The 23,682-nt window shown below is 43.9% G+C and overlaps 1 protein-coding gene across 1 annotated transcript in view; it reads left to right on the top strand.

The window, feature by feature from the left end:
• The window catches only part of mpp4b (MAGUK p55 scaffold protein 4b), a 28,560-nt gene extending 5,470 nt beyond the window's left edge, over positions 1–23,090 (top strand). The window contains exons 2-23 of the mRNA XM_080758260.1: positions 548–665; positions 2,405–2,487; positions 2,640–2,761; positions 3,645–3,722; positions 3,842–3,925; positions 4,644–4,775; positions 8,227–8,308; positions 8,929–9,014; positions 10,759–10,833; positions 12,326–12,522; positions 12,648–12,706; positions 13,116–13,133; positions 13,287–13,328; positions 14,459–14,479; positions 15,903–15,917; positions 17,403–17,444; positions 17,988–18,161; positions 19,501–19,581; positions 20,072–20,165; positions 20,933–21,041; positions 21,488–21,622; positions 22,412–23,090. Coding sequence (XP_080614386.1) covers positions 640–665; positions 2,405–2,487; positions 2,640–2,761; positions 3,645–3,722; positions 3,842–3,925; positions 4,644–4,775; positions 8,227–8,308; positions 8,929–9,014; positions 10,759–10,833; positions 12,326–12,522; positions 12,648–12,706; positions 13,116–13,133; positions 13,287–13,328; positions 14,459–14,479; positions 15,903–15,917; positions 17,403–17,444; positions 17,988–18,161; positions 19,501–19,581; positions 20,072–20,165; positions 20,933–21,041; positions 21,488–21,622; positions 22,412–22,603 — 1,947 coding nt within the window. The 5' untranslated portion in view covers positions 548–639 and the 3' untranslated portion in view covers positions 22,604–23,090. The remainder of the gene's footprint in view (positions 1–547; positions 666–2,404; positions 2,488–2,639; positions 2,762–3,644; positions 3,723–3,841; positions 3,926–4,643; positions 4,776–8,226; positions 8,309–8,928; positions 9,015–10,758; positions 10,834–12,325; positions 12,523–12,647; positions 12,707–13,115; positions 13,134–13,286; positions 13,329–14,458; positions 14,480–15,902; positions 15,918–17,402; positions 17,445–17,987; positions 18,162–19,500; positions 19,582–20,071; positions 20,166–20,932; positions 21,042–21,487; positions 21,623–22,411) is intronic.
• Positions 23,091–23,682: the final 592 nt, after the last annotated feature.

Raw genomic sequence — 23,682 nt, 5'->3', positions numbered from 1 at the left:
TTTACAACAATTATATTCTTCAAATTGCTTTCAAATGTTTTTTACAAAAATGTCATTTTGCCTAGGCTATTTATTTATTCAGTTTGTTTTTCCCAACTGCCTTTTCCACAACGTGTCATATTGGGATGTGTTGTGAGCTTATAGATCTGCTATTTTGGAAAGGTTTCTCGTCCTCATCTTATAATGATAAAATAGGGAGACCGGGGCTAAAGTGATTAACAATTTCTACCTCTGGAAAATATTTCGGAATTCCAAAAATAACCGTTCTCATTACAGCTATGGACCTTAGTAGTCAGTAGAATTACAGTATGTTTCTTGGAAACCGATGGGGTCCAAGTTTCTTTCCTGTCACGTCCTGAGAGTCACCAACTCTTCTACGGACTGACATAGAAACATAGCTTTTTCAGAAAACGGTCAGGATTTAGAAGACATTTATAGAATCGTTCCCATGTCAAAATGCCTTAAAGCATAAATATCAAGCATGCATGTCCACCGATTTAAAGCTGCTCTATGTAACTTTCCTCTTCTACCCCGGATTTGAAAACAGTTTCCTGCACAAGAGCTGACAGATTTACCACTGAGCTAATGGAGCCGGCCTGCTTGCTCAGAGGATCATTTGAATCTTGACCATCGGGTCAAATGCTTTTGTCTGATCCCGTGTCTAGGTAAGATGTGACCTTTGACAAACGAAACCCCACTCCATACCAAACCCTGTGTCTCACTCTGCCTGCTGTCACTCGACCATATGACTTTCATACTCGCCTTGCCTTAATCTAAGTAATTGTTAATCAATTGTTAATATGAATCCAATAGTGTTCCTTTTCTGAGCTGAAACATTTGGTGAAAGTAGCAGATTTACCTAGTCACTAGTCACTTTGTGAGCTTGTACATTTCCTTTTTTTCGGGGCAGATATTCGGTGTAGAGGGGAAAAGGGAGTGGACCGAGTATACAGCCCTGTGGGACTCGGCTGGCTGCTAAGTGGTGGAAGGACCTTTGATTCCACACCTAGAGCCTGCATAGTAGTGGACTGAGTGTTAGATCTCTCATTCCACCCCACACCATCTCTCTGACTTTTCCTCCCCTTTCCCTTCCTCCATGCAGCGTGTGTTAAAAGCTGAGAGGACTTAAGAAGATTTGAGCCTCCCCACACACACACACACACACACACACACACACACACACGGTTAGCTCAGCCCGGTGGGGTGGGGCGAGGGGAGGGCAACCGCTCCTACAGTGCGAGAGGCAGGCAGGCAGCTCTTGCCCGGGATTACGTGGGATCCAGAGAGATTACACATCTTCCTCCCTCTCTCTCTCTCTCTCTCTCTCTGCCACGGCGGCAAAAACTCTGGGGGGGAATCATTCACCAATATATATGCACCCATATTGATGCTACGCCGATGGGATTTGCATCGTCGAGGCTCTGAAGTTGCAGCAGGTTTTGGCAAACAGGTAAGGAGAGCCGTCGCAGACACATTGCACATCAATGGTAAGCGGGTCACTCACAGAGCCACGGCTTCAGAGGCGTTTCCAGGAATGACATGTTGGGCAGGCATTTGCATTCCAATGGGTGATGATTGGTGGTCGCGCTCTATGCACGCAACGGTCAATCCAGCTGTCCACTAATAGTTCTCAGGTCTGGTGTTTGGTCCTCTCTTTTTTTTGCTCAGTGTATGGATTTTGGTCAGGCAGAATGGACAGGCCTGTCATCGCCTTGTTGTAGACACACCACTGCCACGGCTTTGCCTCGATAGTCGACACCTTGAATGAAGGGTCATCCCGTTGTTTGACAACTGAGAACTGGTGATTGTTTTGCTACTTGAGGATTTATTTTTATGTCGGATACTTCTATTGATCAATGTGTTGCTGCGGAGCGTGTTATTCCACTGTGTTGGGCAGGTTTATGCTATTGACCTACAGCCCTGGCTTAATGAGCACTATGGCTGCTTTAAAGCGGGTCATTAACCTTTGACCCCCACAGTTGTGGCCGGCCTACTAGGCTCACACACACACGCATCTTTACGGTAATTACCGTATCCATTGATTGAATTGGGGCAATAGTCATATCTAGAGAACATAAACAAATGCAAGTGTAACATACGAGCACCACTCATGAAAGTGTTACCTCAGTCCTGTGGAACCTGCAACCCAAGACCATTTGTAGCTTGTTTTTGACCAAATTCAATGATGCTCGCTCCAAAACACGCTCGCCCCGGGTCAAATTGGGTGACCTCGGAACGGTCGCCACAAAGTATTGCTAAAACTATGCCTAAACCAAACCTTAGTATTACTAAACGTAACCTCAGTAAAACTATGCGTTCCAGACAGTTACCATTTGACCTACTGTATCCATGAAACGCTGCATCACAACGCAATTGCGTTGTGTGTGTGTGTGTGTGTGTGCAGGTCAGTGGTCAGTGGTCCAGGGACCATGCGACAGGCGGTGGAAGCCCAGGTGCTGACCTCTCATTGTGCACTTGGAGAACACGGTGAGTTTGGGAAATGTAGTTCTCCACACCAGATGTATACTGTTCTGTGGACTACATCTGGAGGTTCACCCATCTATACCATCCTCTGTGTGTGTGTGTGTGTGTGACTGTGTGTGTGTGTGTGTGTGTGTGTGTGTGTGTGTGTGTTACAGACCTGCGTCAGATCCTGTCGGATGTGATCGAGGAGGTGAGACATTCGATCAATAAAGACATCGACGGGGCTGAGGTGCTGAACAGCCTGCTCAACGCTCCCTGGCTCGACTCACTGCTGAAGGTCTGACTCCCTTCACTTCACCTTTAACCTACAGTAGTTGGGTCAAACTGTGTCACTGCTAGAGATCAGCTGCGCCTTCCTTTCACTAGTGTGTGCGACGTGTGCGTGTGTGTGTGTGTGTGTGTGTGTGTGTGTGTGCGCGCGCGCGCACGTGCGCTTGTTTATTATGTTGCGGTAGGTGTATGTCTGTTTTTGAGGGGTGCTAGTCCATCCTATAAACAGCTATAGAGTTTGTTGTCTGAACACAAACATTAAATGCCATTGATAATGAATGGATAAATTACGTCATATGTGTCTGAGCAAATCGGCATATGTATGTCGGTGGGAACCCTTGGCCAATAAGGGACCACCCACCATTCTTGATGATGATGTACGATGATTAGAGCGCCCCTCACTTCACACGGGTGTGATTTTTCATGTTGAAATTCATAGATTTTTTTTATGCTCATGTTTTGATTGATTGCTTGACCTTTTTCTTTTTAATTTCTTATCATCATACATCATTATACATCACATTCCGTGCTCAGCCAATCAGCTGAGCTAATTCCGTGCTCAGCCAATCAGCTGAGCTAATTCCGTGCTTATATGGGCAGACAGACACACATACACACAAAACTGTGCATAGGAGCCGCTCAGAATTAGATCTCTGTTGGGGGCCCCGCTGGCCTAGTGGTCCAGGCACATGCCACATATAGGCTCTGGCCTGGCAGCGCGCCACATGTTCGAGTCCCGTTCATGACGACCTTTGCTGCATGTGTCTCCCCTTCTCTCTCCCTCCTTCCTGTCAGTCTTCACTTGAAACTATTAATAAAGGCAGAAAAAGCCTTTAAAAATAAAGTAAAATATATAATATATAAATATCTCTGTGCTGTTCTTCTTCCAGGTTTATGAGTGTCTACAGAGGTTCAAGCAAGATCAGCCCGCGTCGTATCTCAACTACGCCTCTGGACTTTCCCTCCAGGTCAGACCTAAACACTTCCACGACTATACTGAACTATAGAATGTGTAACGTTCCTCTGTGGTGCGTGTATGTGTCACTTTGCAATGAGACGTACTGTCCATGCTTTGCCTTGTCTGCAGCTGGTGCTGGACATCGCGTCACTGCCAGGCTCCTCCGATGAAGCCCAGGAGCTCTGCCGTCTTCTCAGACAACCACACTTCCAAGTAAGCAATGACAAGATTTTGACGTGTTGTTGATCCACGTGAGTTCTTAACCCATTTTAGGCCTGTCGTCGAAATTTAAAAAATGTCTTCTAAATCAGTTTTCTGAAATACCTACATGTTTCTATATCAGTGGTGCTTTCATGTCAAGGACCCCAAAAATGTTATGTAATTGGCCCCAAAGATACGAGTTAAAAACGTTCGCTCTGGTGGGTGGGTGGGGAGGACTGGGAAAGGGAGTGGTAAAGAAAGAGTGGTATTCTCTGTCTGTGAAAACTGCATATGATGTCATACTCTTTAAATCAAAAAAAAAAAAAAAAAAAAAAAAAAAAACGTTCGCTCTGAAGATTTGCGCCACATTTTCACGATATTTCAAAAATAGCAGACCTACAAGCCCGGCTTGTAGGTCGCGCTATGAGCGACCTACATAGTGCTGCGCTATGAGCTTGTAGATCTGCTATTTTTCAATAGCTAAAGTATAACATAATGCTTTAAAACACCAAAAGGGGTTCCCGTCCATGAATGAGTTAAACTAGTGGTTTTCAACCAGTGGTCCGGGGACCACCAGTGGTCCTAGTCGGGGTTCCAGCTAATTGATGTCGGGTCAACCAAATGGACCGTATATCTTTAACTCTTGAGAGTGTAAAAATGTCATCATTTTACGCTCTTCAAAAATCCTGAACTATCCCTCTAACCTGCGTCTGTCTGTGTGTGTTACCAGGCCCTCCTGTCAGCCCATGACACGGTGGCCCAGAAGGACTATGACCCAGTGTTACCTCCCATGCCAGAGGAGCTGCCCGAGCACGAGGAGGCCACCAGGGTGGTGTGCCTGGTCAAGAACAAGCAGCCGCTGGTCAGTCGAGAGCATCTCCTCTCCTCTCCTCTCCTCTCCTCTCCTCTCCTCTCCTCTCCTCTCCTCTCCTCTCCTCTCCTCTCCTCTCCTCTCCTCTCCACTCCTCTTTAAGAGAAGTGAAGCTCCTATTATTCTTAAGATTATTATTGAGGGGAGCTTTGTGTGTGCCCTCTGTGACGTGATGTGGCAGCCAACTCTATGGACTTTTTGTTTGCTTTTGTGTGTGCCCGCCGGGACATCATGTTTGTGGGTGCCCCAAAAGTTGCCCCTCACTTCACATTTTATTATTAGTAGTATTATTAGCACAAAGGGCAACAAAGCTTCGACTGCACTATAATGTTTGATGCTTATAGAAAATGTATCTTTCCAATTTCCATATAATATCCCTTTATGTTTGAGTGTATTATGTTGTCTCACAGCGGTGTGAAAACCAAGGCACTGGGCTAGCGCTGCCCGACTCGTACCTCCCGCATGCTCCCACCAGGAGCTCCCTGGGGGGCATACGCAGCCAGTGGGCCACCCTGAAGCGGCTCACCCACCGGAGGCTTAGCCGAGGTGGCGGGACGGGCCAGGACGTCAAGGAACACTCCAAGGCGACCGTCCGGCGGGGAAGCTTGCTCTTGGGCGAACGTGTCCGTCGGCCGCCTCCGGTGCCTCCCTACCCTCCGCCATCTTCTCGCTATAAGCCAATGGGTAACTGTAGAGTTTGCTTTCGGAACCCCGTGAGCCCGTGCCGATCCTGCTACGCCAACTCACTGTGGGAGAAGAGCCACTCGTCCCCCTCGGGCAGCAGCTCCCTCCTGATGGGTAAGAAGGTCTTTCATCACCATCATCATCATCATCACTTCTTCATCATCATCATTCACCTCCTGTTGGTTCATGGATCATCATTGAATCAATCTCATCAGTAATCGTCGTCGAGGACTGATTTTCTTGGCGGTTATTCTATCAATTGCTGCACTTTTTCCATCCATCAAACAATGAAGATGCACGTTTCTTTTGATAATTTCTCTTCATTTGTATATAACAAATTGACGTGAAAATCAACAAAATGGATTGATCTGAATGTGCAATGTGACTCGCTGTGAACTTGGTAGATTCTTATTTCATTCAAGAATTGAGTTTAATTCGATTAACTTTTGCCTCTGTAGAGATTAAATGGAATCCGATTAGTAATCCAGTGCTTAATGGATATATATTAAAAAACCATCTTTCTCTCTCCCTCTGGAGATGATGTAGACAGTCTGGACCTAGACAGTCCATCAGGCTCTGCCCGTAGCTACTGCACCCTGTCCGACTGCACCCCGACCTACTGCCACCAGCAGCCCAGATGGTCCCCGTCTCCGCCCCAGCCACGGCGCTCCACCGCCGGCTACTACTCCAACCTGGACACCGGCCGCCGCCTCCGCATCGACAGCGTTCCGTGTTGCGGCTTCCGGAGCCACAGCCTCTGCGTCCGCACGGCCCCGCCCAGTCCAATGACGCCTCGGCACCACCAGGGGGGGCCGAGGGGCTTGGGGGTCATCGTGGGAGGACTCGGACCCCCCGTGGAGCTGGCCAAGCAGGAGAGCCTGGAGGAGCTGAGGTCGGCGGTGCGGCTGGCGGCCGGCTCCATGGCGAGCGGCACCGAGGACGTCAGGCGGCTGGGCGAGAAGATGGCGGCGGCCACGGAGCGCGCGTCGGAGAGCGCGCGGGACAACGCGCGGGCGCTGGCGCTCCTGGCGCAGGTGGTGGAGCGGCTGCAGGGCCTCGTGGAGGTCGCCGCGGGCGGCAGGACGGAGGAGGCGGAGTCTCGGGTCCTGGCGACAACGACGCCCAGAGCCAATAGAAAAGCCCGCGACGGGGAGCAGCGGGACCCACAGCAGCAGGCGCTCACGGTGGGACGGTCCTCGCGGAGCCAACGTTCCGGGATGCACGAGCACCAACTGTCCGTTGCCCACCAGACCGGGTCCTCCCTCCCCTCGACTCCACCTTGCTCGCCGTCTCACAGCTCCCTGTGCACGTTTTGCCGCGAGGCGCAGCAGGCCGGCTCAAAGGCCCAGGCTCCCTCTCGAGCCGACGGACCCCCTCATCTCTCCAACGGCCTGTCGGAGCAATCGGGCGGCTCTGCTGATTGTCCCGTGGCGGGCGGCCCGGCGGCGAGAGTGCGGCGGAGGAAGAAGAATAAGAAAAAGGCGAAGTGAGAAAAGGCAAAGGATGTCCGCTTTGGTCCCCTGCTGTGACGGATGTGTTTGCTTCTGTGACGGGCAGACCATCACCGGAGAGCAGCTCACCTTCAGCACAGGCACTGCACTTGTATATCTACAAGTAAGACTCGCGAACGCGGGAAGCGAACGCAGCTCGAAAAATTGCAATAACAACAATTCGAATAAATTCCGTACTTATTTAAGGTTTTTTTTAAGTTCTCCTTTTTTTTCTTTGTGTGTATTTTTAAGATATATTTTTTAAGTTAAGGTTTTTTTAAGTAAATTTTTTATTGTGTATGTATGCGTGCATGTTTTTTTTTTCTTGTTTTTTTTAAGGTTTTATCTTTTTAAGTTAAGTTTTTGTGTGTGTGTGTGTGCGTGTGTGACTGTGTGTGTGTGTGTTTTGTGTGTGATACACAGACAGACAGACATGTTCTGCTAGGTCTCATAGTTAGTGCTCATTGCGTTCGCTATCACTGCGTTCACAATTACATTCAGCATTGATTCATAATCGTCATCCTCATATTCTCTCATATGTGGAGATCCCTCATGCCTCTTCTTCATCGTCAGATTACGTTTTCATGCACATTCCTTTCCTTGTCGTGGATGTCGTTTATTCTACCGTTGCACCGCTATTGCCATTGGTTCCGTTGTCATCTCGTGTATGGAGTTCTTTCCTTGGCGAAGGTGATGACGTTTTGGTCAACATCGCCTCCCCTTTGTATTCACAGAATCTCACCTTTTACCCTCGGAATGTTATTGATCATGTCATTTTGTGTGTGGATGCATACAGTAGTACACTTACCCTACCCTTTAATTCAGTTGTTTTCAACCCGTTTCATATACGATGTTGTCCACAATCCCATGCTATATTGATGCGGTACCATCATTAGGGGAGATGACAGGCAAACGATGTAATGTAGAATCCTTCTACATTATATAATTGTGTAAATTAAGTAATGCAGGTGTTTAACAATAATGTAACTTTCATTTTACACTCTCAAGAGTTAAAGATCTATAAGGGTCCATTTGGTTACCAACTCTCCATTGTTTAGGTGGGGGACCAGCTGGAACCACCTGCTGGTCCACTGGACCACACTGGTTCAGAACTACTAATCACACTGTGATGGTTGTGTAGGAAGACCACTTCCATGTTGTTTCACTCCTCATGTTAGTATTCACGTTACACTGCTGTCTGGTTCGCTGTGTCCAAGCTTCACCGGACAGAATGGCCAATCATTATTTATTTTTGTCTGCCGGCCCAGGGTGCAACTATAAAGAGGAACGATGCCACGGGAGAGATCTTCATAGCACGGGTGATTTATGGAGGACTGGCTGATCGAAGTGGTGAGTCTCTCTCTCTTGCTTTTTTTTCTTCTTTTGGAAGTTTGGGCAACTTCATAGATTTATAATCATATTTCTTACAACTGCTTTTTTTCCACACAACCTCAGCTGTTTCACACGTTCAAGAATATATATATATTATACACTCATACACACAAACAACTTCACATACATTTACAATTATTTCTCTTGCATTGTTTGAAGATAAACTGGAAAAGTGAAGGAAAGCGAGGACAATTTCCCTAGTCCTTAATCTTCACGTTGATCTTCTAATTTTAGTTTTCAATACGTATTACGTACATATATTTAATTATTATTCCAGATGTGTGACTGAACTGCAGGGCTTACGGTAGGGCATCCAGACCATGCAGGTCAGGCATGTACGGTAACTGCGAGTTTATTAATATAATAAAGCTCTGTGTGCGTGCGTGCGGGGGGTGCGTGTGTGTGTGTGTGTGTGTGTGTGTGTGTGTGTGTGTGTGTGTGTGTGTGTGTGTGTGTGTGTGTGTGTGTGTGTGTGTGTGTGTGTGTGTGTGTGTGTGTGTGTGTGTGTGTGTGTGTGTGTGTGTGTGTGTGTGTGTGTGTGTGTGTGTGTGTGTGCGTGCGTGCGTGCGCGTACACAGGTCTGCTCCATGCGGGGGACAGGGTCATCGAGGTGAATGGGTTTCCTGTCGACGGACTGGAGCCAGAGCAGGTCATCCAGGTGGTGGTAGGTCAATGACCATCCGCAATTAAGTGTCTGAACCACTCAAGCCCTATGGAAATAGTGAAAATTGATGATCTACAAGCGCACTACAGGTCGAATGTTGGCACGTTTTGAGCTTGTAGATTTGCGATCTTCTCAGATGTTGGCCTATTTTTGCCATATCTTCATCAAATGTTTAAAAAAGTTCATCATATATGGCATTTCCCGGAACAGGGATACTAGGGTTTATGTATAACCTCGCATCAAGAGGCTTTCCACATCAGGCACAGGCCATCTCACTCGCAACACTGTTAGCTAGGAAATTAATACTACAAGCCTGGAAATCGGATAAACCTCCGACAGTTGACATGTGGCTAAGGGAGCTGGGAGGAGTGCTGCATATGGAGAAAATTAGATTCACCTTGTCGAAAAAAGAACACCTTTATCTTAAAACCTGGTCGCCCATTATTGAGATGCTTGTTACATTGGACTGAAGTGGTGTAATTGAATGTTGTTCTGCCCTGTATTCATATGTCTTCCTTTTCACATCAGAAATGTTTTTTAGAATTTATAGTGATGTTGTTTCTGTCCTCGGAGTGCCGTGTAGTCATCAGCCTTGTCAGTTATAATTTTATTGTTTTTGTCTTTTTCTTTGAGTTATGTTTTGTCTCCTTTTATTGTAAGTCTCTTGTTTGTATGTTTTTTTGCTATTTTTTGTCCGATCTGTAATTTTATGGTTAATCATTACTGAAATGCTTTTATGCCAAAAATCATAATAAACAGATGTTTAAAAAAAAAAAAAAGAGGCTTTCCACATCAGAGGAAAGCCTGGTATTCGTTCTAAACCGAGACGTGTTATCCGGTTTAGGAAAGAAAAAACAGTGGTGGGTTCCAGTTGGCGTCGCATTGTTTTGGTTCCCCACATAATGAGAATCAATAGAGGGTATGCGAGTGACATCATCGTCAAGTTATGCGGGAGCGCCTACTGAGTGACAAAAAACTTCTTTCTGGCCTTGACAGCCCAAACAGAAAAGTCCTATCCGATTGCATTAAAAGGTGTTAAACGACATTTAAACTCAGTTTGCCATTCGATTTGCCACTTACTTTATGCATGCACATACCCTCTATTACTTTATGCTCGCTAGTTGTGCTACGAGTTTGAATAAAAGATGAATATACCAAACGATTACTATACGAAATGACTATACCAATTCAATTTCAATTCGGATTCGGATTTTCACTTTCATAACTTGCTCAAAACCGCATGAGGCTCCGGGTAGGAACAGAGTGCATTCTGGGATTGATTGGGCCAAACAATCTGACTATCATTGCACGCGTTCAGCGTTCACGTGTCATCATGAACGTGTGCAATGATAGTCAACAGACCGGCACGTTCATTTCGCCTCAGGGTTTCCTCCAGGTGCCGTCTCTATTAATATATACTCTAAGCTGATGACATTACACTCCGACCCGATCAGAAACTCGTAAATGGTATTGATCCCAGGGTAGGGTTAATGTGTTTAAAGGATCAAACCATACAGGTCATTGTCTATTTACAGCTTCATATTTACTTTTTCAAATCAGATTGAATCAAAACAAGCATTATCGAGGTGATAGTCCTTTGCAATTGGCAATTTTCATGGAATAAGTATAATAGACTCCTGGGGGAGCCCGGTCCACCAAGTCTATATAGGGATTAAGTGGTTCCATGTCTGGTTTTCCCATTGGACAGTACTATCATGTGTGTAATGTCGTGTCCTTTGATCAGCAGGCTAGATCTCAAGGCACCATCGTGTTCAAGGTTGTTCCCATCAGTGAGAGACCGGTCCATTACCAGACCATGGTGAGTGTTGCTCAATTACAGCCTCTCAGTTGTAATTGTAAACATCTGTGTTTGCTATGTCTTATTTTTTTATTATCAGAGGCAAACTTAATCATATATTGCTATTTCTGGCAGATGTTTTACATGGAAACGATTATGATTTATCTCACATAATTGTCGATTAGACAATGATGTAATAATTGTGACACCCCTATGTAGCTCCGATCCTCACCAAACTTTATTGATTGATTGACCTACAGTTTGTAGAATGGGTACATTTCAAACAAAAGTCAATACAAAAACTGGTACGAGGATAAAACCATAAAAAGCACTAAGACTTGTTTACATCAGGGTCATTTTCAATTCATTAGAACATTTAGAGATGTACACTTCTATGAAAATATAGATATACACATACACAGTTAAAAAAAGGAAATGTGTACAGCATTGAAAAGATTGTTATTAGAGGGGCCAGTTTCGAGTCAACCTTAAGCCATTCCTATCAAAACGGGCAGGGGTGAGGTGGGTTCTGGGAGTAAGGCCAAGTAGTAGCCTGACCAGTTTGTTTTGGGATGTCTGGAGCCTTGTTTTAATGGTCTTTGAGGTGCTGTGGTACCATGAGGTGCATGCATAGTCGAAGAAACCTTGTACGAGGGCTCCTGTTAGGGTCTTCAAGGTATTTTTGTTGACCAGTGAGATGATCCTATATAGGAATCTTGTTCTTTGGTTGGCTTTTTTGATTACATTGGTGGCCATTTTATCTCAGGAAAGATTTGCCTCCAGGATTTTCTTGTGATAAAATTGTCCCCTACTTTAACACACAAGACTTTCAGAGGTCTGCCATGAAAATAGTGGAAAAAGAAACAAATGCACACATACGGTATGGGCCACTACAGCAGTGTACACTTCAAATGGCTGTAACTCAGTGACCATTGCTCTGATCAGTGCAATATGGCTGGTTTTTCAGATCTAGTATGTTTGGTTTATTGATATTGATTGACTGGATACTTCATTGGATTGGATGACAGCAACCTGTATAAACAGGCACGTACGAGTGTGCTCAATATAAGTCTCACTCTGCAGCCGTTTGTGCTGTGTGCAGCAGTCAAGTCTCTGTGAGTGTTTGTGTCTTTAACTCGGTTCAGTGCTAATATGTGTTTTAAACTCAGTGGGTTCACATGGTTCGTTGCGGTCTTAACTCTGCTATCAGTGCGCACAACTCATTCATTATTTTTCAAATCTAATTTAAGTAATGTAACATTCACATGACTAAATGTGAATGGTACGGGGGGGGGGGGGGGGGGAGGGCATGTTAGTCCGACGTCCCAACGGTCCAAGACTCACCCGTGGCTCCGACATACTTACCCGTGGCTTCCGCGTGTGGTTAGGAGTTATAGTATAGGTTAGGGTTTGGGGTACTAGGGTGTCGGACACTTGAGACGTCGGACCAAAAGATATGCACCCGTCAAAATCCACACTGCTGTGCGGTTTGCTCCCCCCCCCCCCCACGCAGCTGTACATGAGGGCCATGGCGGACTACAGTCCCCAGCAGGACCCCACCATCCCCTGCGCCGACGCCGGCATGAGCTTCAGGAGGGGAGACGTCCTGGAGATCGTGGACCAGACCGACGCCCTCTGGTGGCAGGCCAAGAAGCTGCCCAGCACCACCGACTGCGCCGGCCTCATCCCCTCCAGCAGCCTACTCAAGAGGTGCTCTGACTCTGAGGGGAAAACCCCCAAAAGAAATTGTGATTCTACAATTTGCAATTGTGCGTGTGCGTTGCGTAGTGTGTGTGATGTAGTAATATGCCATAATTGTGTCTGTGTCTCCACAGGAAGCAGAGGGAGTTTTGGTGGTCTCAGCCTTATCAACCACAGACCTGCATCCACACCTGTAAGCGGGGAATACCACACATTTTTGACATTCTATGTCATTTTATATACCGGTACCTTAGGGCTGTTGTATGTGGAAATAAGTGTGTAGTCTTAATCTGTGTAGTCTGGAAGTGAAGAATCTATTGTTGGGCTGAATCTCAAGGAATCTCACTTCCAGCTGAAACAGTGCATGTCGTAGTATAGTTTCCATAGTTATATATCATGTTTCACATAGTAGTACTTTTATAAATTGGCTGAGAATGCTCTAACAAGTCTTAACTTTATATTCAGGCTTAAATGTACACATTATATGTATGGATAAATTAAGCATAATAGGAAAACACAACACAGTCCACTAGTTACTGGTTCAGTTTCAGCATTTTAATAAATTCTTTCTACTGTCTTTTAAAACCCACGCTTAACTGAAGTGAGCACTGTGGACGAGGGTAAGGACGTGTCCCTTTGTTGTAGGCATTTGTCTGATTGTCTCTGGCTCTAATGACAATGGTTACATTTCTCGCAATCTTTTGGAGCCAGGCTGAACTGGAATTATGTGATTGTCTGAATTCAGCTGTGATTTTCTTCTTTTTCACCTGCAGAAGAAGACAGCATTGGTATTGACGAGAAGTGTGTGGAAGCAGGTACGGCAACTGTTATGGGATGCGATCTTTATTTGTCACTGTATGAGACATGCAACCAAACTGTTTAGTGCAGCCATACAAACAATCAAACAGCAGTATAGAAAGAAACACTGTGCAACAACACCATGTCATAAACTGTTAGTCCGACTGTTGTCAGTAAAAACATCCATATTAAAATACAGAATAAAAAATAAGTAAGGGGGGGCCAAAATAGCCCATATTATTGCACTGGCATCTATAGAGAAAACAAAATTCAGTGCACTAATTTCTCACACATGCTAGTTTTCCTGCTTCTATTTTATTTAATCTGTGCTGGTACTTTGTCATGAAACCATTTGTTTTACCTCTTTAAAGGGTAAGACCACTTTTTTTGAGGTTTGGGTTGTGTAGTTACTTTGCCATGATGCAATCAAATGTGGACAAGAAATAAGAAATAACTGCTCCAGTGATTAGAAATTGATAATTCAAAATATGCTCCTCATTGACTTACATTGTAGCTAAACAGCTCTCAAAGTCACTCTTTTAGTACGTAAACAAACAGAAACAAAGTTGATTCAGACAATATAGAGCATCACCAAAACTCATGCGGTTTTATTTTTTCATAAAAATGTTATCTTCCTGTTGATTTGTCCATTTTATTGGGAAGAAAACCCGGACTGGATCCGTGGATCCGGATCCAGATCTTCAAATAGTAAAATCAACAGGAATCTAACATTTTTATGAAAAAATAAAACCGCATGAGTTTTGGTGATGCTCTATATTGTCTGAATCAACTTTGTTTGTGTTTGTATACGTACTAAAAGAGTGCCTTTGAGAGCTGTTTGAGCTACAATGCAAGTCAATGAGGAGCATATTTTGAATTGTCAATTTCTAATCACTGGAGCAGTATTTTTTTATTTCTTGTCCACATTTGGAGTAGCATCATGGCAAAGTAACTACACAACCCAAACCTCAAAAAAAGTGGTCTTACCCTTTAATGACTTGAACCATACCATTCTTAGTCGTATGTCAAATAGCTGAATGTTTTTCACAATGTCGTATTTTCGTCAAATATGTGTCTATATTGGCCCAATGTCTCTCTATGTTTCTGAATAAAACTTCCTTTGTGTATTTCTCTTTGTATGTCACAGACGAAGAGGCATTTGAATCTGGTAGGTAAGTCTTTGTTAATTATAACCACTATGATATGATTTGACATACATATATAATATAAAATAATAATATATATAATATATATATATTATTATAATATAATAAGTCTTTACAGCCACTATGATATAAATATAAACTAAGATAAAGTCTTTGTTAATTACAGCCACTATGATATGCAAGACAGTAGAGAAAGTTATTTGTCAAACTGTAGCAGGTTGGACACTGGACAGCTTACTTTGCATGATACAAGAGTTTCTTATGTATGTATGTTGTACAACAGTACACTGTTACAATTTACAATTTAGGCATTTAGCAGACGCTCTTAATCCAGAGTGACTTACATTAAGCAAGAACAAAAAAGCATGGGAATACATCATAAATTCATAATATAAAAAGCATTTAACATGCGTAAGCTAGTAAGAACGTAACGTCACGAAAGTGGAATATCTATATAATGAAACTATACATATAAACTATACATATATATTATACTATGCTATACATATGTACTATGACGTGCTATGACTACATACAATGCAGTTATAGTGCTGTCTACATAACATGCTATAAGTCTGTATCAAATGCTATCTAAGTCTACAAAAGTGCTATCTAAGGGGATAGGGTAAGTGCTATGGGCCATGATGGAGTCTGAAAAGGTGGGTTTTCAGACTCCATCATGGTTTGGGACGTGTGGAGCGTTTTTAGTGAGGGTACTTCCAGCTTCCCTGCGTTGGCTGATCTGAGTGTGCGGGAGGGTTTGTAGGGTTCAATCATACTTGCAAGATATGGGGGACTGGGGGAGCCATAGCTTGGTTGCTTTGAATGCCAGCATCAGAGTTTTGTATTATGTGCAGGCAGCGACCAGGAGCCAGTGGAGGGAGCGGAGCAGGGGGGAGACATGTGAGAATTTTGGCTGGTTGAAGACCAAGTGAGCTGCGGCATTTTGGATCAGTTGTAGAGGCTTAAGTGCACATGCCGGTAGGCCAGTAAGGAGGGAGTTACAATAGTCGAGTTTTGACAAGGCTGTTGTCTGGATTATGAGCTGGGCTGATTCCTGCAGGAACGGTCTAATTCGTTGTATATTATAGAGTGTGAACCTACAGGATCGAGTGACAGCTGTGATGTGAGTTTTGAACGAGAGCTGACTGACTGTCCGGGACAACACCAAGGTTCCTGGCTGTTGGGACAGACGTTACCAGGGCGTTGTCTACGGAAATAGTTAGCTCCCGCATAGGGCATGACTTAGCTGGGAAGAAGAGAAGCTCAGTCTTGTCTGGGTTCAGCTTCAAACATAAATATAAATAAATCAGTTTTCTTTTATTGTTTATGGAGAACCACAAGAAACCACCAAAGCAGTTCAATCCTGTATTAAAATTCCTCTTCTTTCTTTCCTAACTCTTTCCTGCATGCGTAAATGTCAAGAGGAACTCAGGAATGGTTAGTAGAAACTGCTTACTGTGTTGCTGTGTGACTTTGTAACCACAAACCCAACAGCCTCTGGCCCTTTGTGCCCTTTCTTGAAGCAGACAAAGAAAGAGCTTTCATAGGTCCTTTTTTTTTTTTTAAACATCTGTTTATTATGATTTTTGGCATAAAAGCATTTCAGTAATGTTTAACCATAAAATTACAGATCGGACAAAAAATAGCAAAAAAAACATACAAACAAGAGACTTACAATAAAAGGAGACAAAACATAACTCAAAGAAAAAGACAAAAACAATAAAATTATAACTGACAAGGCTGATGACTACACGGCATTCCGAGGACAGAAACAACATCACTATAAATTCTAAAAAACATTTCTGATGTGAAAAGGAAGACATATGCATACATGTGTACCCACAAAAAAACACAAACGTATACAGTATACACATATCAAACATTAATTAGACGACATTACGGGGCAGAACAACATTCAATTACACCACTTCAGTCCAATGTAACAAGCATCTCAATAATGGGCGACCAGGTTTTTAGATAAAGGTGTTCTTTTTTTGACAAGGTGAATCTAATTTTCTCCATATGCAGCACTCCTCCCAGCTCCCTTAGCCACATGTCAACTTTCGGAGGTTTATCCGATTTCCAGGCTTGTAGTATTAATTTCCTAGCTAACAGTGTTGCGAGTGAGATGGCCTGTGCCTCGTATTTGTTTTGTACTTGATCTGGTTCCACCACACCGAAGAGTGCAACTAGAGGTGCCGGGGGGAAGTCTCTTTTATAAGCTTTAGCCAAGAAATCAAAGATTTCATTCCAGAAACGTTGCAATTTATGACATAGGAGGAACTGATGAGACAAAGTCCCTTGTTCCGTTAAACACTTTCCACACATGGGAGAAGAATCTTTAAAGATTTTGTTTAATTTAGTTGGGGAATAGTGCAGCCTATGAACAATCTTAAATTGAATCAGAGAGTGCCTAACATTGATAGAGCTATGGTGAATGTTGGTGATACAATCCTCCCATACTCCATCTGAAATCTCTATGCCTAATTCTCTTTGCCAATTGTCCTTAAACAAGCTTGAGGATGGGTTAACCACGGTCAGCAAGGTGTCATAGAATTGAGAGACTGCACCTTTTTCAAAGGGCTCAGTGTTGAAGAAACTATCCAAGACTGGATGACTGGGTTGTTGTTCATATTGTGGGACATGCGTTCTAAGAAAATGTCTCAATTGCAAGTAACGGAAGAAATGTGATGATGGGAGCCGGAAGGATTCTCGTATTTGTTGAAAAGAGGCAAGATAACCTTTACCACGACCTTGATTAAAGTATACATTTCGGAGATTCACAATACCTTTAGCTTTCATAGGTCCTTAAAATGAAAACGTTTTCGTGCTCCAAAAAATAATAATCCCACCCATATTCTCCTGTGTTGCTCACTGTGTATCCACTCACTCTCTGGCTTCTCTTCCGTTGCAACCATGCAGAGGAGGGTGAATTCAGCAATAACGTTGACGGCGTCTACATAGGTAAGTGTCTGCTGGAGACATTCTAAATATATGATTCTGTACTGACCTACTATTCACTGTGGGAGCTAACACAGTAAAAACGCATATTACGCAGGAAAGCCATTCAAACTGGGAGAACATCTGTGTAATTTTAGCCTTGGCTTTTCAAAGATTGCACATACAAGCTCGAAGCGTGAGCTACTGATTTAGAATCCATTTGTAGAATTATGGGTTAATTAAAATCAATATATCTTTTTGTAATAATATATTATAAAAGCCTTATTATTATTATTTTTCAAAGATAGTTCTGGGGTCCCTTTTGCCTTTATTGATAGAGTAAGTAGAGACACCCAGGAAACGAGGAGAGAGAGAGAGAGACGGCGAGTGACATACAGCAAAGTTCGTCAGGATCGGGACTCAAACCCACGATAGGCTGTATTCAAACCCTATAGGTGCCCCAGACCCGCTAGGCCTTCTCGGGCCATAACATCTTTATTTTTGATGAACCGTGTCAGCCCTATAGTTCTCATCACACCTCGTCCCTCTGGCCCCATAATGTTTCAGCGGGGTTCCGACGGAGCATGCGTCTGTGCCGACGGAGGGCCCACAGCACCGCCCAGCCGTCCTGCCACGTCCGCTGCCCCAGCAGCTGCTTCAGCTCGCTGGCCAGCCCCTACGAGGAGGTGGTGCGCTACCAGCGCAGCCCGCACGACCCCTACCGCCTCGTCGTGCTGCTGGGTAAGTATCTCCGGTGTATAGACTAGAGAGACTACAGAAGTCTTGATGTCATTCAGTATTTTAGCTGTGACGTGAGCGCCCCCCTCTTGAGATACTTCCGGGTCCTACTTTTGTGTCGCTTTTCTGTCCCCATAGAGTTATACTGTGACGCTCCGTCGGACTAAATCTGAGAGGAAAACATTGACAACCACGAAAGTCTAATTTTACCGCTTTCCTCGCAACAGCAAAGCTGCGCTGCTCTCCCAAATCTGGCTGTGACAGGCCGTCTGCCCCACATGGAATACTAACATTTTATTTTATTGTGTCAACTAAATCCTCATTAATGCAAACTAGATTCAACAAAAACTCAAGCCTGCACACATTCAAAATATGCCCCCGAAATATTTTACCGAGCAAATGGACTGCTGCCACATTCAATAATAATGATAATAATAGTCTTCATTGTCTCCACATCATATATTTTTGTTGTCATGGACACTTGTACAAAACATTAATAATTCTACTCGAGTTGGAAGCATTAAGACCCATTTAAACCCTCAATGGCTTCCTTTCTGAAAAATAACGTCATTGTAAAAAGATTCAAGCGTTTAGATATTCTATTTACAATGAGATGCGGACGGGAGCTGGTGCCACTTGGACCTGGACTGTATCGTTCATGATAGTCAGTCACTCATATTTGACAATTTTATTAATTTGCCAGCAGTACAATTAGCCTTTTCTCGCCGTCAATTGATGCTTCATATTCATATGGCGGCAGAGGCTCAGGGGTAGAGTGGCCAGTAGAGCGGCCACTCGGGCGGGGGTGCATACTTAGTTTAGACTAGTCATTGGTTAGACATGGGTTAAGGTTAGGTTTAGGTGTGCTGCCCCGAGTTAGTGTCGAAGTTGAGAAAGACTGTTTTAATGCACACAATCTACGTAAATCGCCTTGGATAAAGGCGCTAGGTAAATGCACCATTTACCATATGTTTGGAACACAGTCCTTTTAATATTAAACACGTCTATGAGGATTCCGAATTTTGCGAGGGACGAAAACGTGACCCAGGTATTAGGAATGCGAAAATAATGTCAGACTTTGGTGCTCTGTTAATATTTCCATGGTTGGATTTGTTTCCACGTTTTTGATATCGTTTATATTAAATGTAATTTGATAGTATATCGTCTCTGTCGGGTTTACGGGATTTAAATTAAGAAAATATTAAAAGTAGCACATCTATAACGATGCTTTTTTGTGATGCTGTAGCAGTGCATGATCAAGAAGGGCGTTCATTTACGAACGTTAAAATACGGCGATAAGAGGTTTCTGTCCGACAGCAATGATATGACATTTCCTCCCCAGGACCCAGCAGCGTGGGCGTGAACGAACTTCGCAGAAGGCTCCTTGAAATCGACCCCCGCGTCTTCCAGGGAGCCGTGCCTCGTACGTACAGCACGCGCATGTACACACACACACACACACACACACACACACACACACACACGCGCTTCATTTTGCAAAGCTGCAAAGCTACAAAATGAAGCTGAGCTGGGTTCAACGACTGCATGCATACGACTGTTATGAAATAACTGTGCGCACATTTGTGTATATTTCGGCTCCACTTCAGGCGTTTGCCATTTCACAGTATGTCATGCTTGCACAGATTGTTCTGGAGCATTGCAGGAGCAGAGCCAAATACAATGCGATATCATTGCAATAAATGGTTCAATGTTAACAAGAGTACCTGACCGAGTAGAAATTGCCATAGCAATGCGAGGTTCCAGGTAAAGTTTGCGGCATTTTTATTCCCGATGTGAGGATTTAAGCTTAAGAGTTGGGAATATTCGTCTGACATACAGTAGGTCATGTGAGTTTTTAACGTACAGCATGTACTTATATAATATACTTACACATGCTTGTGTTTTTCTATCAGACACTACAAGACCTCCAAGGAGTTTCGAGGAGTCTGGCAGAGAGTATCATTTCACCACCAGAGAAGTCTTTGAAAACCTGGTGTATAACAACAGGTATACACTACAGTGCAACTGTCGTTGGACTTCTATTATGAGATTCAAGAGAAGAGGGTTTTATTGGTCCACCATCACTCATACAGGCACGCATTAATACTGTATGCTGCATGCCTGTAACTCTGCATAGTGAAACCCCCCCCTGCTGAATATGTACATTGTTACTTCTGTATGCTAGCTATTCTAAACCAGTGGTTCTCTGTGTCCCGACATGATGTTTTGGCTGACAGTGAAGTGTCAATTTTGAAGACTTTTAAGACCCTTTTAATAAGCTACCTAAAAAAATACTAAAGTAAAATAAAGGACCATTACTGCCTCAAAGGTAATCAGAAATCGATACTATAAAAACTGGTCAAACATTAGCCAAATAGTAAAATAATATAATAAAGAGGCAAATCATTGTGAATATAGCCGATCTACAAGTTGTGAGCTTGTAGATCCTTTTATTGTTTTTTTTGAAGGGACAGACAGTAGGCTGACAGGAAACGGGAGAGAGATGGGGGGATGACATGCAGTAAAGGCCGTGTCGGGCTCGGGAGTCGAACCCGCGGCACACTGCGACTGGATCACCAGTCGGGTGCCCAGACGCTTACGCCACCGCCTGGGCCGAGCTTGTAGATCTACTGTTTTCACAATATCTATCTGTGGAACTGAGTCAAACTAAATGTAATGCCTCAACTAATTCAAATAGGATTATTTTGGCGGGTCGCGGCCTGAAAAGGTTGAAAAATGCTGTTCTAAACCAGTGTCTCCATGATGTCCTACAGGTTTCTGGAGTATGGCGAGTACAAAGGACATTTCTACGGAACCAGCACTGAAGCGGTGAAAGATGTCTTGAACAGCGGGAAAATGTGCATAATCGATATAGAGCCAAATGTAGGTCTTCTTAAACCCCATTCCTTTTCGATTCATGGTTAGAGACTTGATTTATGAGTTGCCATTTAACACCTCATGTCATGTTATGCTCCCCATTTAATATATCCAGACTAGAGGATCCAGTTTGAACAGCAATGCATGGACTTGTGCTCACAAGCAAAAAACAAAGTTAGCTCAAAGCCTCAAACTATAAAGGGATATTTCACTTTCATGTTCCAACATGTTTGGGGTGATTTTATCGTCTACTACTCAGGCTTTTGTGAGCACCCCAGGCCCAGACAGCTTTCAAGTTGCTGGATTAGGATTAGATATTCCAATATTTGATATTCGAAAAAATTGGTGAACTATTTAAGCATTTACCTATTTTAAAAAGTTTTAACTTTTCCCCCCCAAAAGCAGCAGAGATGTACATTTAAAACGACATACATGCTTTGACATGTTTCCAGGCCATTCAAGCGGTGAGGACACACGAGCTAAAGGCCTTTATTATCTACGTTAAACCTCCCCCGGCGGAGCGCCTCCGAGAGACCAGAAAGAACGCCCAGATCACCACCAGCTACTATGTCAACCGGCCATTCAAAGTAAGCTCATAGTTTTTTACTTTGTCTCTTTGGAAAGTCGTGTACAGCAATTGACGCTGCCATCCAGAGTAATCGTTTTGTTATTGCTGCGTGTCGCGCGTTCAACGTCTTGCTCAAGCGCACATTGACAGTCCAGCCACGTGAGGCTTTTACAATAAACCGCTTAAACATTATATGGTCTCGGTCGGGTTACTTTTCAGGATTCAAATTCAAAAGTAGCAGAACCACGAGCTCCAAACATGTCGCTTCGCAGATCTGCTACTTCTGATGCTTTTGTGTGACACTGTAATGTGATCAAGTGGGGCGTTAATTTGTGAAAACACACAGAAAAGTCTGAATATGGACTGGAGATAAGTGTTTTCTACCGACAACAACGATGTACTTCATTGACCCAGGGTCCCACAGGGGTCCATACTTGCCCCCCCCCAGTCCCGTCCCCCCCTCCTATTTTCTCCCTACACCAATGATTCCCAACATTCTTTCATGCCATATTGAACCCCCAGTGCAGTGATGTAGGCTACTGTACATTTGGCCACAGAGCCAAATGATACATTTCTTTCAAGATCTCTGGGACCCCAATGTACACTGTACAATCCTCAGTGCTAACTTAATTTTGAGCGTGTACAAAGTGCAAAACAATGGGTCAATTCGGTGAAAAGGGTTAATAACCCTGTCTGATTGAAATGACAAATGGACGTGCCACTGATTCTTCGTCACCCGCCCCTCCTACCCACCCGCCCCTCCTACCCACCCACCCACCCACCCACCCCCAACACCAACCATCAACAGGACGAAGACTTCCAGGAGATGGAGGAGGCGGTGAGGAAGATGGAGTCGCACTATAGCCAGTTCTTCGACCAGGTCATCGTCAACGAGGAGCTGGGGGTGGCCTGTGGGGAGCTGCTGGGTGCCGTCACCAGGGCCCAGGACGGGCCCCAGTGGGTCCCCGCCAGCTGGATACGACCCATGGATGAGTCCTGAGCGGAGGAACCATAGCTGAGGGGATTTGTCCTTTTCTTTTTTTTCGTTTCCGGATTACCATAATAACCCCAACCACGTAATGCGTGACTTCCAACCGGCTGTGGTCGGTATTGGTTTGACCTCTCAAAGACTGAAGCGGAGGACCAACACAGTTACTCTGATGGAGGCCAGAGGACCGTATTGACTGATTCATTGATTGACTGATTCAATACTTTATTAACAGTACAGAAAGGATAACACAAAAAAAGGCCATGATGGCTTGCTTCCATTGTGGTCCATATGTATTCAATTCATAACGAAGGCATACAATGGTAAACAATACGAGGAGCAATACGAGGTATACATTAAATGGCACAGCGGGGTAACTCTCTCGTGGCCAGCTAGAAGGAAATCAAGTGTTTAGTTTGGGTACAAGGACCCCCAATATTTTGAACCACACTTTTGCATAGTGTCGTTGGGGTTTTAAACCTTTGTACCGTTGTGTATGAAATGGTCTGGATATAAATTCTGAAATAAATTAGAATGATGGTGGTAAATCATCTGCTCCCTCGGATGTGTGGTATCTGACTTCTCTCATCTTGTAATGGTTACTTGTGTTGGCATGGGATTTGAACCTTCCAGCTGCTTCTGAGCCGACCCTAGCAGAGCAGTGTTGATTCTGACAGGACATTTTTGTCATTGTCTTTTGACGATTTAAATTATTTTTTGTCAGATTTTAGTCATCTGAAATGTTTTAGTGTTACTCTATAGTTTTAGTTATAAGACTATAGGCAAGGCGAGTTCTGACATTGTTGGCCAAACGGACAAAAAAACCTAACACATTCAAATACCGTTTGAACCGTGAAACGTCTTGTGAACCGTTTCTATGAAAAAGAGTAATAAGGGTGCAACGGTGAGGTGGATTTGAAGATTAAATCGACCATGAATAAAGGTAAATATTTCCAAAAACGTATCTATAAATATGGGCATTTTCCCATAGACTCTCATTATAATGAATGTAAAAAAATATTAAAAGTAAAGAAATTCTAAAAGTATGAAATGTACAAGCAATAGTAAATGCATAAAGCTGAACATGTTGA

The sequence above is a fragment of the Protomyctophum bolini genome (genome assembly GCF_963924005.1).
Source record: "Protomyctophum bolini genome assembly, chromosome: 24".
Classification (NCBI taxonomy): Eukaryota; Metazoa; Chordata; class Actinopteri; order Myctophiformes; family Myctophidae; genus Protomyctophum; species Protomyctophum bolini.
The sequence above is the reverse complement of the archived record's forward strand: the minus strand, read 5'-3'. Positions and strand labels throughout refer to the sequence as shown.